The 16,823-nt window shown below is 43.3% G+C and overlaps 1 protein-coding gene across 3 annotated transcripts in view; it reads right to left on the reverse strand.

The window, feature by feature from the left end:
- Nucleotides 1-6,394: 6,394 nt before the first annotated feature.
- UBE4B (ubiquitination factor E4B) overlaps nucleotides 6,395-16,823 on the reverse strand; it is an 89,756-nt gene continuing 79,327 nt past the window's right edge. For all 3 annotated transcript variants that reach the window (XM_006127067.3, XM_075906353.1, XM_006127069.3), the window contains 5 exons: nucleotides 13,701-13,835; nucleotides 12,807-12,998; nucleotides 9,016-9,190; nucleotides 8,158-8,304; nucleotides 6,395-7,684 (listed from right to left, as the gene is read on the reverse strand). In XM_006127067.3, coding sequence (XP_006127129.1) covers nucleotides 7,623-7,684; nucleotides 8,158-8,304; nucleotides 9,016-9,190; nucleotides 12,807-12,998; nucleotides 13,701-13,835 — 711 coding nt within the window. In that variant the 3' untranslated portion in view covers nucleotides 6,395-7,622. The remainder of the gene's footprint in view (nucleotides 7,685-8,157; nucleotides 8,305-9,015; nucleotides 9,191-12,806; nucleotides 12,999-13,700; nucleotides 13,836-16,823) is intronic.

Raw genomic sequence — 16,823 nt, forward strand, 5'->3', positions numbered from 1 at the left:
GATATATTTCCTGATGAAATAGGTTCTCATGAGAAGAGTCCCTAAAGGGGGACAAGGAAGGAAGGTTGTAGTGGGTAAGGAACATGAATAGTGTAACTTTCTGAAATAATTCCCAGGATCCATCTGTCAGAGGTGATGCAGTTGCTGGGAAATAGAACCAGGTGATATCTGAGGGGTCTGACAGGTGAGCGAATGGCAGCTGACGTCGTAAGATACCAGGTTCTCAACCAACCTATGAAAAGTGCTTAGAATAGGTAGTTTGAGAAGTAGCAGATTGGGATGCAGACTGCTTCCCCTTTTGAGCCCTGGTCCTCTAACCATATAGCTCATAACAGAGCGGCTAGTGGGTATTGTGTGGCTGAGAAGTATATCTCCTTTATTGACTTGCCGTTTAGATGCCTAGGGAGTGTAATGTGATCCAGGAATCCAGGACTGGGGAGGAGAATCTGTCTACTCTGTGAAAGAGTCTGTCTACTACAACAATCTGGGCAACCCAGAAAGATGTAGTCCAGAGGCCTGCTTCAGTACCAGTCATGAAAAAGCAGGTAGGCCATTGTATCAGCTATATAGAATGCTGCCAGTAGCATCAATCTGGTTATTAACTGATCCTCTTTAAGAATGGCCTGAAATTGTTACCAAAAATCTCCTATTAGAGGCCTAGTGGTGCACATACACTCATAGTGGAGCACCACAGGAACACTACTTGAAGGAGTCTTGTGCTGTCTAGAGCTCACTGTGGAGAAACAAGATCCAATAGCTGAGGAATCTGTGATAAGTGTTATTTTCACTTTACATTAGGACATGTGTCAGAGAGGTTGACTTGCCCAAGGTGATACTGAGTGAAGGTCTCTAAAAATAAAACCCAGGGCACCCCGACTCCCAGGTCAAGGCTCATTCTACCACAACTGCCCCTTTAAAAAAGGTCACTTAAAAAAATCAGATAAAGTAGCAGTTTGTTTTAAAATTGGCATCTCTGATGGGATTTTCAGGATTGGTCAGTGTTGGCCTAACACAGTGCTGGGCAATCTGAGGCTTGCAGGCACATGCAGCCCAATGGGGCTTCATGTTCGGCTCATGAACCTTCTGGCTGTCCCCCTTGTACCTTGTGCCCTAGGACACCAAAGCCCTGCACTTCCCACACCTCCACCTCCTTCCCAGAACTTTTGGGGGAGCCACAAATCGCCTGATTTGCGCTCCGTCCCAGCTCCTCCTCCTCCCTCACAGAGCTGGAACAGGGTCAGCAGCTGGGGAATGGGGAGCAGACAGAGGCTACAGGTGGAATCCCAGTAAGCCACAGGCTATAGCAGCCCACTGGGGTGAAGGAGTCACTCATGCGGCTCACCCACTACTCATGGTTGCCCATCTCTAGCCAAACGTGTCTGTTAAATCAATAAGCGTTTTATCACCGATGTCAATGGAAGCAAAACTCAGCCCCTGGTGAGTGTTTTGAAAAGCCTTGGCCATACTATTACAGCAAGGGTCAAACCGATCGCTTCTTCCTTCATAATTTGCATGATTGGATCTACAATATACAGAGGAGGCTGCTTCTCCAAATTTCAGCCTCCTGCTTCTTCTGTATTTCAGCTCCAGCTGTGCATAGCAAAGGAGGGATCAACTGCTTTGATCCAACTGGATTGTTCCTCATTTGAAGACTCTTTATTTGGAATTTTAGCTTATACTATTTCTCTTACATGCTTATTAAGAGACTACTAGCTTACAACTGTGTTGCAACCAATCCCAGATGAAGAGGACACTGTTTCAAGTGCTAATGACATCTGCGCTAAATATAATATAATTTTCTTACCTTCTTCTGTCCAGTACACTAAGAGTGCTGAACTTTCAAAAAGCTTTTATGGTTTATTTGCTGATTTCCTTAATTCTATGTCTTTTTGAAATATTTGGCATTGTTTTCTCAAACCACAATTATTTCCTTTGGCTGCTTTTCCTCGATGAGTTATCACTGATATCCATGGTAGTTCTGCAGTATAATGCACTACTTCAGATTCTCCAGGTCAAATTCTGATCTTAATTACACTAGTAAAAAGCCAAATCAACCACAGTATATTACTTTGTGTTTATAGCCTGCAAGTCCTCCAACAATTATACACATCACACGAGGGATGTAAAAGTTTAACCGTTTAAACAGTTAATTTATGTGGCAGAGTCAATCCCACTCCTGGGCCCCTAGCCCCTGGTCAGGCCTCTGTCCCACAATTTAGGAGTCACAGTATAAGATTCACTCACCTTGTTTTGATGTTTGGCATCTCCCTGCAGCCTTTAACAGGGCTGCTGCTACTCTACTTGGCTCCTCCTGTCTCCTTATCAGGTTTCTTTCTCCACACTCTAAACCTCTCCTTCACTCTACAAACTCATCAATGCTCCAAACTCCTTCCCAACACTCCCTCTCCTCCACCCTCAGGGAGGGTTTTTAAAAAAGGCCTCTCGACAGCCCCAATCAGCTTCACCTGGACCTTAATTGATTTGCAGCCACCCTGTCTCAGCTGCCCCTAATTAGCCAGGATTGCTGCCTCTTTCTGCCTCTCTCCCCTTCCACCAAGACCTTTAACCTGCTCTATCCCACCTGCCCTGTCACACTAATAAGCATCAGTTTATCAGTTTCCATTACAGTTAAAACTCCTATTCTCCAGGAGTGGGCCCAGCAGTGGGGAGCCGGCCTTGCTGCATGCTGCGGAGCCTGTCAGAAGCAAGCCTGGCAGCCACTGCTGGGCCCACTCCTGGAGAATAGGCTTCACTGACAGCTCTGCAGTACAGAGCTTATATATAAACTTTACGCATGTGGCAGGCTCTGCAGCGTAACTGCTAGGATTTTTAGCCGTGATTCAGTTACATTTTTAAATGACTTTTTACATCCCTATACCACACCCCCTTCTCGCTGATAAACCTCATGGATTTTCCTCAGTGTGACTACACTAAAAGTGCTAGAACAGCACAGCTGCTGCAGTAGTGTAGACACTACAGCAATGGAAGAGGCTCTTCTGTTACCTTAATCAATCCACAACTTTGAGAGGCAGTGAGTAGATAAGCTTTTGGTGTCTACTTCACCAGGTCTTAGCTCTCCCCCAGCACCTTGTATCCCTCCCTTCATGTCTGCACACTGCATCTGTGGCCCTATGGAGTTGTAAGAGCTTCTAGTCAAGCTCCAGTGCTTGGCACTGGCCAAGATAGCCCTCTGTCACACCAGGAGGAAGCAGGCAGCAGAGGAGGAGAGGGAAGAATGGGGCACATTCTGTTCTGAGGCTATGGAGTCTATTTCTGGTCCCTTATCCCAATGGCTCTCAATCTTTCCAGACTACTGTACCCTTTTCAGCAGTTTGATTTGTCTTGTAGCCATGTAGTTAAAATGTAGCCTTATGCAATGTAATATGCCTTAATGTGTTCTGCCAGCCACCCATTCTGACTAGCAGAAAGAAACAGCTTAGTGCTGATGGTAAAGATGCATTTGACAGGCTGTTTGTATCTGTTATTGACGTTCAGGCAGGAACAGACCAGAAGGGTCCTTACGACTTACTATAACCACTCCTTTGACCCTTAGGACTGCTTTCTTCTTGCAAGTACTCCCAACGTGTAAAAACAACAAACCCCATCAAAACCAGGGTAGGGCAAAACCCCCAAAAAAATCAGCAGAAGACTAATGTTGCAAGGTGGCATTTTACAACATCATGCAGCAAAACTCAGACTTGTATAAGAATGAACTGCTATAAAAGATGGGGAGTCTTGTCATGTGACTTTGGGTTAATCCTGCCAAGCAATAGCCTCAGATTCGCAACTGACAGAACACAGATCTGCCACTCAGACTAGTCCAAGCCACAGATTGGTAACTGTAACAACTTTGGCAGGACCGTGTGTGTTGTGTATGTATATGCTAATTTCCACATTATATTTTCAATAAATGCGGTGTACTGCCTTTTCCCCTGAAAAAGGTCCCGTACGCTTCTTATAAGCATAACAGTCTTGCATACCTCCAAGTTTCACCTCGCACAAACTACTTGCTTACAAAAGTTAGAACAAAAATACAAAAGTGAACTATTAGTGGAAAATGACTTACTTTCTCATTTTTACCATATAATTATAAAATATGTGGATTGGAATATAAATATCATACTTACATCTCAGTGTAGCCTGTTGTAAAACTAGGAAATATCTAGATTAGTTGATGTATCCCATGGAAGATCTCTGTCTTGTCAGGGGTACACATACTCTTGGTTGAAATCCACTGCCTTATCAGATCACTCTTCTGGGGAGCGTCCACTGACTCCTTCGACACCTTTGAGGAGTAGCGGTTGCTGTCAGGGGTTCTTTGCTCTGTGTCCTCCTCTGGATCCTTGATTTTCAACCTTTGACATCACTCCTGTACTTCATTAGTTATCCCCAGTATACAGTTGCATCTTCAGTCCAATGGCCATCCCTTTGGTTGAGGGGGTGGATCTAGACATGCCTGTCCCACCACCCACAAATAGTACCAGGACTTAGGTGTCATCTTAATGTCATCACATAAGATATGAAATTTTTCACACCACTGTACAATGTAGTTAAGCCAACCTAACTTTGTAGTGTAGAATAGCCCTGTGTTCATTCCAAAGAGCCATTCTATTGATGCTTGGATGGGAAGATGTGGGAGAAAATATACATGCTTCATAATAACTATTTACATAGATTAATAAGTGAGATTTCCATCGTGCGTTCTCATTGAAAATGGTGGTCATATGATAACCCTTCAGCATTAGATTCCACTGTGGATCAATCTTTCATATTGAATACTGACAGTGATTAATTTGTAATGAAAGATGTCAGGGCTTAACCAATTATTTTACTATCATTACTGATGCAACAAATTCAGACGTGCTGGGGCTAAGAACAGTAAAGCCAAGAAGTGTCAGGGACCAGCCCTGGCAAAAATTAAGCCCTGAATACCATACTCATAATGAAAAAGCAGTGATAGATTTCTGCTCACTTACACAATAGATCCCTCAGGGCCTAGACTAGATCTACTTGTAATTAAATGATGTATTCAACTCAGTCTCAATTTTTAATCTATGAAGAATGGATCCTCTTTCTTCCATTTGCACTTTCACATTTTAATCATCATCAGTCCCAGATCTGCATGGGATTGCTTATGGTTTCAGACATCCTTAATCCCAAAAGCAGGTGAGGCACAAGAGAGAAAAGACGAATGTATCCATGCAAACAACTAACTTGGAACAGCTGAATGGGAACTAAGAATTTTTCCATCTCTCCTTTCCTCAAACATGTTCAGAGCCTGGCAAGAGAAATGAGCACATTTGAGAGGGCACCAAGTTAAAACTATGAATATTTGGAAATAATGCATGAAAAACAAATAAGCACATTGCTGAATATGCCTCTTACAGCAAACTAATGAGGAATTAATTACTCTTTCAGGGCTTCTCTAATGTTTTAAAGACAGTGGTGCGCAACCTGTTTTCACTCGCGAATCCCATGGGGGTTGCCAAATCTGGTGGGGAAAAAAAAAGAGAAGAAACAGCCCCTTTAATTGTCAGGCCACAGCCGCTCTCCTGCCACTCTCCCCACCCCTGCTGCATGTACGTCAGACGCCAAGCCAAGAAGCCAGGAAAAGTGGCCAGCTGGATCCAAGTGTTGCAACCCCCAGGAAGGCAGCCGCAACCCCCAAGGGGATAGTGACACGTGGGTTGCGTACCGCTGTTTTAAATGATAAACTTTTTATAATTAGAGGTCTTCCCTATTGCAGGTAGTGAGATTAATCAATGTTTATATACAGAAAAATTAATTAGGCCTTATCTTTACAAAAAATGAGTTTGTAAAAGGGATATTCCTTACTTAACACGACAGTTATGGCAGAATCAAAAAAGCCATGACCAAGAGCAATGGTAAATGCTCCTTCAAGGGTAGCTTTTTTGTGTGCACCTGTTTTGTTTTTAAAGCGCTCAGTGTCAAAAGTTACAGGTAAGTCAACCAAGTGGTGATAGAAAAGACAATCATCCACACATCCCAAGATTCTCCATCTCACTAGCAATACAAAGAAACACTCCTTCACATTTTTCTTCTTCTAAACTTAACCCACATCTCCCCAAGGTTTGCACTGTGGCTGACTGAACAGGCTGAATAAGCCTCTGTTCTGGAGTCTCTTTACCTCACTCTCTAATCAGCTGTGTATCTAGTGAAATGTCCTGTGGCTCTCACAGCTAAGAAAAACAGCATTAGCTTGAAGGCCCCACAAGAGGAGAATCTGCATTAGTGTTTATGCAGCTTTTCATGTCTAATTGCTTTTCTCTGGAACCTTATATCGATTATGAGCAAGATTTCCAACAGCAAAATAGGCCATTCCCACCCTTTCCCCTCCTTCAACGAGTCACTGAAAGATGGGGAGACATAGAAGGTTCCTTGTGAATGTGTATCACCATTTATTTTAGTTCAAGAGTCAGGAACTGAACAGAGGACACTGTCAGCGAAAAAACAAAAGAAAACTTTTTTTTACAGGCTTAATTTTAAAACACTGCGGTTTCAAATCCTTTTTAAAAAGGAAATTCAAGTATCGTAAGCAGGGGGCAGTAATACAAAAATGTTTTGTGGTTTTTTTTTTGTTCGTTTTTCAGGTTTTTTTTAAAAAATGTAATTCTACATTTCCTGCACCCTTTTTGCTTTGGTAAGGCCAAGCCATGGATACAAACTGGTATGCAACATAAAAATGACCCCACCCCAAATTACAGGCTCCAAGAATAAAAGGATCTGCCCTCCGGAGACAAACTAACGGCTCAGAACTGTCACTTAGCATACTATGTCTCCGGCTTTAAAAGAATTTATTTATTTATTTTAAGTCCTGGCATTCCCAAACACCTCCTTGGTAGCAGCTGTTTCAACATGTTCTATCATAAGGCTTTTCAAAAATACCAGAGCATCAAGATTCTATTTAACACAAAGAAAAGGGACATCTCAAAGAACTTAAAATTCTTGTGTCAAAAATTTTTTAAATTATTATTCTTGTGTCATCTAACACCAATTAAAAAACAAATATGCGAATATGTATAATATAAAAATACCATCCCAAGATTAACACTTTGTTGCAGGCACAATTATCTCACAGAATATGTTTTCTTGGGGAGACGGGAAGGACGATTTTCACTGGGGAGTTTTGTTTGTGTTTGCATTACAAACAAACAAACAAAAAAAGACAGCAGTGCAGGTGGGGGAAAGGGGAAGTTATTTTAGCAGCAAAGTGTCCAAGGTTTTAACCACAATCAAATTAATTAATATCTGACTGTAAAAAATAAAGTTGAAGGGATGCTGCCCTGATCTGTTCATTTTTGCTAAAATAATTCAGCTGTAAAAACCCCTAATTGTGACACATTGAAGGACATTGTTTTGTAACATTAGAAACTTCCAATTTGTCCTCCACACTATTGACCACTGTTATCACTTAAATATATGTACAAGAATTAAGCTGCTTTTCTTCTCGTCCACATGCTTCTGGTCACTACTACATGGCGGTGGGCACCCTGAATGCTAATCCCATCTCCATCTTCCAATGGATTATATGCACCATCATCACTACACCAATCCATGCCCTGCTCTTCTCATTGACCTTGACGTGCACTGCAAAGGAGTTTTTAATGGTCAGTGTTCTGCTTGTCTCTCATCCAGGCTTGAATTTGCTCTTTCAGTTCTGGCACTAGGAATGAAGAGAGAAAAAACCCCCACTTAAATGGTTAATGCACTATTAGTGAAGTTACAGAAATGTTCAACTGAGAAACCACTATGGGACAAGTAGTGCTGTCTTTTGGTTAGGACAGAGAATGAAGAGGGAACCCCTGAGTTCTGTTTTCTGTGCACGAAATGGATTTGCCATGTGGCTTCAGGCAAATCACTTAATCTCTCTACAACGTGAACATAATATTCACCTGCCATTAGGATGCATTAGTCTAAGTGGTAGGAGCTCTAGACTCATTCAGATAAAGAAGGGGAAAATACAAGGACTGACGTATGGAATAAAATCTAGAATTTTCGGATTGACTTGGGGCCCACACAGAGTGGGGAGGGCAGAACAGGACTGCTGCTCTATCCAGACTCTGACACAACCCTTTCAGAAGCCCGAGAGATACTTCAGGGCACATCCCTCCATCAACACAGCAAAGACAGAGCTACCTGGTTCTAGCATGTTTTCTGTCAGTGTCTGCCGATTGAAGGGGTCAGTGGAGGAGTTTAGCAGGTGTCGCAGGATGATTGATCTGTCCATGATTGTTCCAGATGGTAGCCTCACTGGGTCCGTCATAAGAGTGTCCATGAGTGGATCTGAAGAGACAGAAAAAGCTTATGTCATTAAATTAAAGAAACAGAAGAAAAAAATAAATTCTTTCCTGATACCTCATAGCACACAAATGACCTGGAGAATCTTTATGGATCACTGAGGACCAGATACATTACTGAAATGACACAAGGCACCTCAAAGGGAGGAAAAAGCAGCCCTCTTATATGTCTTCTGCCAACTGATCCAGAATTGCAGTGAAGGTAGCATCAGATTAGCTCTCATACAGGTGGGCAACTGCTGCTGGAAATGAGGAATTGCTGGGATTACGGCTTCCCTAATGCAGAACTGGTCATTCACTTAAACTTCGGAAGAAGAAGTATAACGTTCAAGCATTTCATTAGGCTCTGAGATCTTGTATGGCTTTATAACCCACATCATAGACAGTGCTTGGTCCTACCATGAGGGCAGGGGACTGGACTCGATGACCTCTCGAGGTCCCTTCCAGTTCTATGATTCTATGTTTGCAAAGCTGGTCTAAACAAACACATGGCTAGATATGGACAATGCAGTCCCTGAACAACTTTGCTCTCTTCACTCGAACCCGAACTGTTTCACTCAACTGGTGGAAGATTCAGGACCCAAGAGAACACTAGGCTGTTTCCATTAGAAATCACAAGTCTAAATAACACATACCTTATACATATTTTAAGCAATGGCACTCCCCCACAAAAATTAATATAAAAAAATCAACCTGCCTCTGAATTCATCTGGAGCATCGCTATAATCGATTTCTGCACGGGCATTCTTGGCAACAATTTCCTCCACTTTCTCTGCCAGCAGCTTGAATTTTTCTATTGCTATTGTGGACTTGATTCCAGCCTTCCTCATCTTTGAAATAACCTCCTCAAATAGGTCTTTGCTGTAGGACCTCTGCAAGCAAGCAAAATAAGGTGAAAATATGAACTAGTGACAACGTTGCTCAGCTATAGCATATTTTATCGAAGGCTTAATTAAGCTGCGACACTAATGTGAAGCAGGCAAGAGGTATACAGAAATCACTTCACTGAGCACTGAAACAGCCAACTCTGGGGTGGAGTGCTGTAGCTGCATCAGTGTGCATCTATGTAGGATAGGAAATGAAGAGCACTATACCCAATTGGAGTTGCATCAGAGTTTATGGAGGCTGAATTTAATTGTCAAAGTTGGAGTAACCGCCCTTAGATTTGTGACAAGGACCACAAACACAAGTGGTATATTTTGTATTTCTTCTAAAAGGACAGCAGCTGCACAGGTTCCTCTACTGCCTCTTTTGCAGGGAAGAATGTCAACTACTGAATCACCATCGCTATCACCCAATCATTTCTTTCAGATATCCTTCCAATAACTGAATCATCCCAACCCTGATTTGCTTGGGAGATGATCATGGCACAAGGGGATGCAGATGCAGAGAGTTTCAGAATCCCATATTGGTTTATTTAGCACTGCACAAATGAATCCCACTATTGTCCCTCTGCCCGGTAAGGGTCAAGTGGCATAGTTCCCTTAGGAACACATCCCTGAAAAGCTCCCCTCTATCTTGCACTTGAAAGAGACTGACTGTTCCAGTGTAACCAAAATGTTACGATCCAGCTCTTTCATATCAGCAGTTGGATCTTCCCCCTTTCCCGAGTAAGAAGGAATAGCAGTGCCCAAACTTCCCAACCTGCCTTGAAATCGTGACGTAACTGCTTAGGACAGGGTCATCCTTTTTCACAAGGCACAGAAATGAATTGGCACATATTGATGGAAACATCACCCACAGTAGGGCTTCTCTGAATTATTAACTGCTATAAATATCGTCCAGAGTAGTTTGATGCCAGGCAAGTGTTGAGAAGTGGGAATCATGACAATACTGGGGAAATCTAGAAAACAAGGAGCACAGCACAGAGGCTCTAACCCACCCACCAGCAGGATACTAATAATCAGGTGCATTGGAAAACAAAAATAGTGAATTCACCATCTAAAAATGGGCAAGCAATTGCTATTGGGGATAGGCTGATGATTTGTTCACCTCTGTGACTAAATGGAAGACAATTCAGGGAAATCTCCTTCTTCTGTCCTTTAACGGCAAAAACAATAACTGCAGCAAAAAACAGCTACTGAAAAAATTAGCAAGATGTCTCAGTGAGGAAGCTGGTACCTGCTGGAAGCCTGCCAGATCGATGCACCATGCAGCACGCTGCAGGAACAGCAGCACTCTGCGTCTAGAACTGTGCAGCGATACCAGCGACAGGCAGAGCATGTACTTTCCAGCTTCAACTGACTTACGCATCAGCTTAATCAGAATTTAAGAATAAAGCGATATACAAGAACTTTGCAAACTGCTTATGTATTGGAGATTATAAAGCCACCCATGCTTATCTTCCGAGAGCTGGGTTTTGACATAACCCTTGTAAAGTTTATTTGTAGCATTTCAAATCCCTCTTAATAAATACCTATTTAAACGACACAGTATGAGACTTAGTAAAGCAACAAATAATTTAAAATACTGGGTTTTACAAGTTCATTTTCTCTAAATGTTCCAAATATAATAGTAATTCTCTAATCTGTATTGTAGATCTCACTGAAGCATTGTATTCAGTGCTCAGGACACTGTGCCCACTCAAACATCATGCCAATCTGGAGGGGAGAACACAACAATGGCACTGTACCTTGTGCCTGCCAAAAGGTCTTTACATTTTTTCTACTACATGCTCAGATTTGCATATCAGAGATCCATCAAAATTAGAGCTGTCAACCGATGTGCGTTAATGCCCGCGATTAACACAGGGAAGGATTAACGCATTAATTTTTTAACCCATTAATCACAGGCATTAATGCTGCACTGCTCCTTTGAAGTGCCACTCCAGCACTTCAAAGGGGCAGCGCATTAGGAGCCAAGAATCAGCTGGAGTGCCCAGCTGATCCCCAGCTCCACGTTGCGCTGCCCCTTTGAAGTGCTGGTTCAGAGTTTCAAAGGGGCAGCGTTGCATGGAGCCTGGGGTCAGCTGGGCACTCTAGCTAATCCCTGGCTCCTAATGTGCTGCCCCTTTCAGGCGCCGCTCTGGTGCTTCAAAGGGGCCACGCTGCACAGAGCCTAGGGTCACAGCTGGGGACTCCAGCAGGCCCCAAGATCCCGTGGTATTGCCCGTTGGAAATGCCGGGGTGGCCTTTCTAAGGGGCAGCTGCACTGAGCCTGGGGTCAGCTGAGGACTCCAGCTGATCCTGGGCTTCTGCAGCGCTGCCCCTTTGAAACTTCGCCACAGCATTTCAAAGGGGGCAGTGCACGCGATTAATGGTTGATAGCCCTAATCAAAATGCTTTAGAACATCTCTGCCATACACAAGCAACATTTTAGAACATACTTTTTACCCACTTGTTATTAAAGCATCAATAGGGGGCTGCGCCCTGCTCACCAATCCCTCTCTCCCTGGCTACTTTCATGGCCAGAGAGCCTAATGACATCATTCTGTCACAGGGCAGGATAAAACGTTGTTATATAGATATAGATATAGAGAGAGAGAGATGTGTTTTCTTGGATTTTCGTTCCTGTCATTGCCAATTATCAAGACACTAGTCACTCTTCCCCCCCCCACCTTTTTTTCCCCCTTATGAAAGGCCTCTGTGTGTTATCCAACATTAACCGATTTGTACTAGATATTACAACTCAAATGCTCCACTGCAATGTGGAGACAAACTAAAACAAGCATACTGGTGTGGGAACTGGCATAATGTTGGAGACACTGTCCATTTATACAGAGCTAACAAAAGGCATCTTTTTACCAACATTACTGACACCACGCAAGATCAGCAGAATGGAAAAAGTTTAAAAATCTAATTTACTTCTCTATTTATGCTGTTTGTTTCCTGTATTTCTCAGCCTAGTCAAAGGAGGGGGGCGGAGGAATTAACCAAGCTAGTTTCACAGTTCTTCAGATTGGAGATGTAAACACGGGCATAAGGAAATATTCCTCTTTTCATCAAAATTCTAAACAGCCATGGATACATTTCCATTGTTCTTTGGATTCTGAAAACTTGGTTCTGTACGAAACTGAACACTGGGCCAACATCTGTCTTTTCTACTCTCAACAACAGAAGGAAACAAGGTGACAGATGAGACATAGCTCACGTATATGCATGTGTACACATGCGCAGAGGGTCAGAATCACTCTTGTGCCTTGGTTTCCCCTCTGTAAAGTGGTGATGCTAGCATTACTTCTACCATCTCATAGGGAGGCTCTGCAGGTAACACTTAATGTTTGTAAAATGCTCTGCATATGTAAAGCGCTACAACTATTTATATAGCACTATCGGTTTGCAAAGCACTTTATAAACATGCCTGTCTAAAAGGAGCAGCGAGTGCCAAAGCAGAGATTAATCATGAAAAATAAACTGAAGATGCATTAGAAGGAAGTTGGCTGACAATGCACAGATAGTGAGAGAGCTTTTCCAGGAGTGATACTGCAAAGCTCTGCCAGTTCTGTTTGTCTATGCCAGCACCATACCCACCTCTCTTTCTGGCGCTCACCTGGTCGTCAGCAATTGCTTTAGCAAAACGAGCACAATCTAGCTGCAGGTAAATATCAGTCAGTTGGTCCAATAGCTTCTTTGGTTCAAATCCATATTTTTCAGGGTTTTCTACTTTCAGGTCACGGCACTTGGGACCACACAATTGTTGAAGGTTAAAGTTCAGCATAGCAGCCAGTCGTGGTCCAAGTTCCTAGAAGGCCAAAATAAAGTACAAATGAAAAGAGGAGGCACTAGGGAAGGGATTGCACTTTAGGTCCAAATGCATCAGGCTCTAAGGGTTTTTTCTTTAGGAAGATTGCCACTGATTTCATAAGTTTCACACAGTGAACCTTTCCTCACTGCTATCTCCAAACTTATATCCACAACTCCGGAGGTGAGCATTTGAAGTAGGAAACAATTCAACATGTGCCCAAGGACACAGATTTTAAAAAAGTATAGGCAATATTACTCCTAGAGGGGTTTCTGCTGGTGCCAACGTGAAAACTTGACACACCTATGTTCCTCTTCAGATTGCAACAATCATGGTGACTTTTCTTGGGCTGGAAAGACAGAAATAGTCTCCACAAAGGTAGATCCTAGAATGCCCTTCCTACCATCCAATCTTGACATCATTGCAACATGCCTGTTATAATCCAGACACAAAGAGAATCCGGGACATGTCTAAAAGCACCATTAATATCTCAAAGACTAAGGAAATGCCTTTTATTGCACCAAATCATTGCTATGTACACTTAAAATTCAATTTCAATACACTGTGGATAACATTACAGCTTACCTCCAAGATTATTATTATTTTTTTTTTTACTGGATAAAGACAGCCAACCTGTGGAGTAAAGAAGCTGGAAACCAGCCGGGCAATTAGGAATACAAGAGAAAAACAGTTTATACTTACAGGTCTGAGGAAAGGCTTCTGAACCTGTTTGGTAAGGATATGAAACATATCAACAGTTTCTGTTGCCAGGGCAAGATACGAGCGAGACACACGCTCATCCTGAGCAAGCTGAGACTGCCGAGCCTGTTGCTGGTCCTAGAAAATTAACATTCCACAATTACAATTCCTTATAACTCCCTACTCAATAGTTAAACAGACATGTGCTAGGTATGTCAAAGTGTATTTGAGTACGCAATTAACCAATAAGCCTGGGCTTATGGGTTATCTTACAGACTACAGACATTCCTTTCCCCTCCCCGGCTGCCTCTGTATCAAATCCACTGAGCCACCTGCACCCCAAGCCCAGTGCTGCTACCTCTGATAGAGAGGCAGCAGCATGGAGGTCAGGGGCGGCGGGGGAGGGGAAGAGAGGCAGGAGGCAGTACACTGAGGAAAACAGCATTCAAGCTAGCTCCCTGCACTTAATTGGCTCACACGAGGCTGTCTGTCTCCCCCCTGCACCATGCTGCTGCCTCTGTATGGAATGCCACAGTGTGGGGAGGCAGGTAGGGGCTGGTTTGAGTGGGGAGCTGGTTTTTAAACCAGCTCTCTTTGTGGACCAGCTCCCATCTGTCACTACAGCCTCTGATACAGAAGCAGCAGTGTGGAATGGCAAGAGACTCCCCGGGAGTGCACTGGAGGCTGGCCCTGCCTCCAGAGACTATAGAATTGTTGTGTGATAATATGTTGTGCAGTTACACAACTATTCAATTAATCACTATCTAACATCCCTAACATGAGCCTAACAATCTTTTTGCAGGGAGTAGTGACAGCCTGTGGTTCAAGTTATAAGACACAGCTCTTTTATTGTAGATATAGCTCACCTTCATGAGCATGTCCTAGACAAAAGTCTGGTGTGCTGGAGTGATATAAAAGCGGACAGTATAAAGACTGCAAAATGCTGTATCAATCCAAAAAATGACTGCACAAATGGTGTTGCAGGGCTCCCATGTTTAGTGTGTCTCACCTATTCCGTCACCAGTTTGATCAACATACAGTTAAAAGGATGGATTGGCCTTCCCCTCCACTACAAATACCAGCACTACCGAGTCACTGTTGGAGCTGAGAGGCAGTCTGGGTTCTCTCTGCCTTGTTCATTAACACAAGAAATAAAGCTTCTAAAATTGGGACAATTCTATAGATGTGTCAGTTCAGTCTGCTGCGTAATGGTTCTGCCATGCTAACAGGAGTAAGCTGCCAAAGGATTCAGAAGAGCAAACCTGACTGACTACACAAAATGTGACTGGGCAACAACATGGCAAATGAAATTGAATGTGGATAAAGTAATGCACATTGCAAAAAATAACCCCAACTATACATACAATATGATGGGGGCTAATTTAGCTACATCTAATCAGGAAAGAGATCTTGGAGTCATCATGGCTAGTTATTTGAAGATGTCCACGCAGTGTGCAGAGGCAGTCAAAAAAGCAAACAGGATGTTAGGAATCATTAAAAAGGGGACAGAGAATAAGATGAAGAATATCTTATTGCCCTTATATAAATCCATGGTACGCCCACATCTGGAATACTGCGTACAGATGTGGTCTCCTCATCTCAAAAAAGATATACAGGCAGTCCCCGGGTTACATGGATCCGACTTGCATCGGATCCCTACTTACAAACGGGGTGAGGCAACCCCGCACTAGCTGCTTTTCCCCCTAGCAGACCAGGGAGACACAAAGCTAGTGCCCCACCCAGCAGACCAGGGAGACGCGGAGCGGCTTTTCTCAGCAGACACCTCAGCTTGAGAATAAAGGACTGAGGGAAGTGAGGTATGGGAGAATAAAACTGAGCTCTGGAGAAATGTTTGGCTAGAGTTTCCCCTACAATATGTACCAGTTCCTACTTACATACAAATTCAACTTAAGAACAAACCTACAGTCCCTATCTTGTACGTAACCCGGGGACTGCCTGTACTGGCATTAGAAAAGGTTCAGAGAAAGGCAACTAAAATGATTAGGGGTTTGGAACGGGTCCCATACGAGGAGAGATTAAAGAGACTGGGACTTTTCATCTTGGAAAAGAGGAGACTAAGGGGGGATATGATAGAGGTCTATAAAATCATGAGTGGTGTGGACAAAGTGAATAAGGGTATGTCTACACTACCCTCCTAGTTCGAACTAGGAGGGTAATGTATGCATACCGCACTTGCTAATGAAGCCCGGGATTTGAATTTCCTGGGCTTCATTAGCATAAGCGGGGAGCCGCCATTTTTAAATCCCCGCTGCTTCGAACCCCGTGTAGCGCGGCTACACGGGGCTCGAACTAGGTAGTTCGGACTAGGGTCCTATTCCGAACTACCGTTACTCCTCGTTTCACGTTTCACGAGGAGTAACGGTAGTTCGGAATAGGACCCTAGTCCGAACTACCTAGTTCGAGCCCCGTGTAGCCGCGCTACACAGGGTTCGAAGCAGCGGGGATTTAAAAATGGCGGCTCCCCGCTTATGCTAATGAAGCCCGGGAAATTCAAATCCCGGGCTTCATTAGCAAGTGCGGTATGCATACATTACCCCCCTAGTTCGAACTAGCGGGGTAGTGTAGACATACCCCAAGTTATTTACTTGTTCCCATAATATAAGAACTAGGGGCCACGAAATGAAATTAATGGGGAGGAGGTTTAAAACGAATAAAAGGAAGTTCTCCTTCACACAGCGCTCAGTCAATCTGTGGAATGCCTTGCTTGAGGAGGTTGTGAAAGCTAGGACTATAACAGGGTTTAAAAGAGAACTAGATAAATTAATGGAGGTTAGGGCCATAAATTAGCCAGTATGGATAAGGAATGGTGTCCCTAGCCTGTTTGTCAGAGGGTGGAGATGGATGGCAGGAGAGACATTGTTTGATCATTACCTGTTCGATTCATTCCCTCTGGGGTACCTGGCATTGGCCACTGTTGGCAGACAGGGTACTGGGCTGGATGGACCTTTGGTCTCACCCAGTATGACCATTGTTATGTTCTTATGTACACACATGAAGCAGAAGCAGTGAAGTAAAAATGTGATTTTTTGAGAGAGTCACTTTGCTGACCAGAACTGCATTCTAAAACTTTTTTTTCTAAATTACTTTTGTGGGTTCCTGGAAATC

The sequence above is a fragment of the Pelodiscus sinensis genome, chromosome 23, assembly GCF_049634645.1.
Source record: "Pelodiscus sinensis isolate JC-2024 chromosome 23, ASM4963464v1, whole genome shotgun sequence".
Lineage (NCBI taxonomy): Eukaryota > Metazoa > Chordata > Testudines > Trionychidae > Pelodiscus > Pelodiscus sinensis.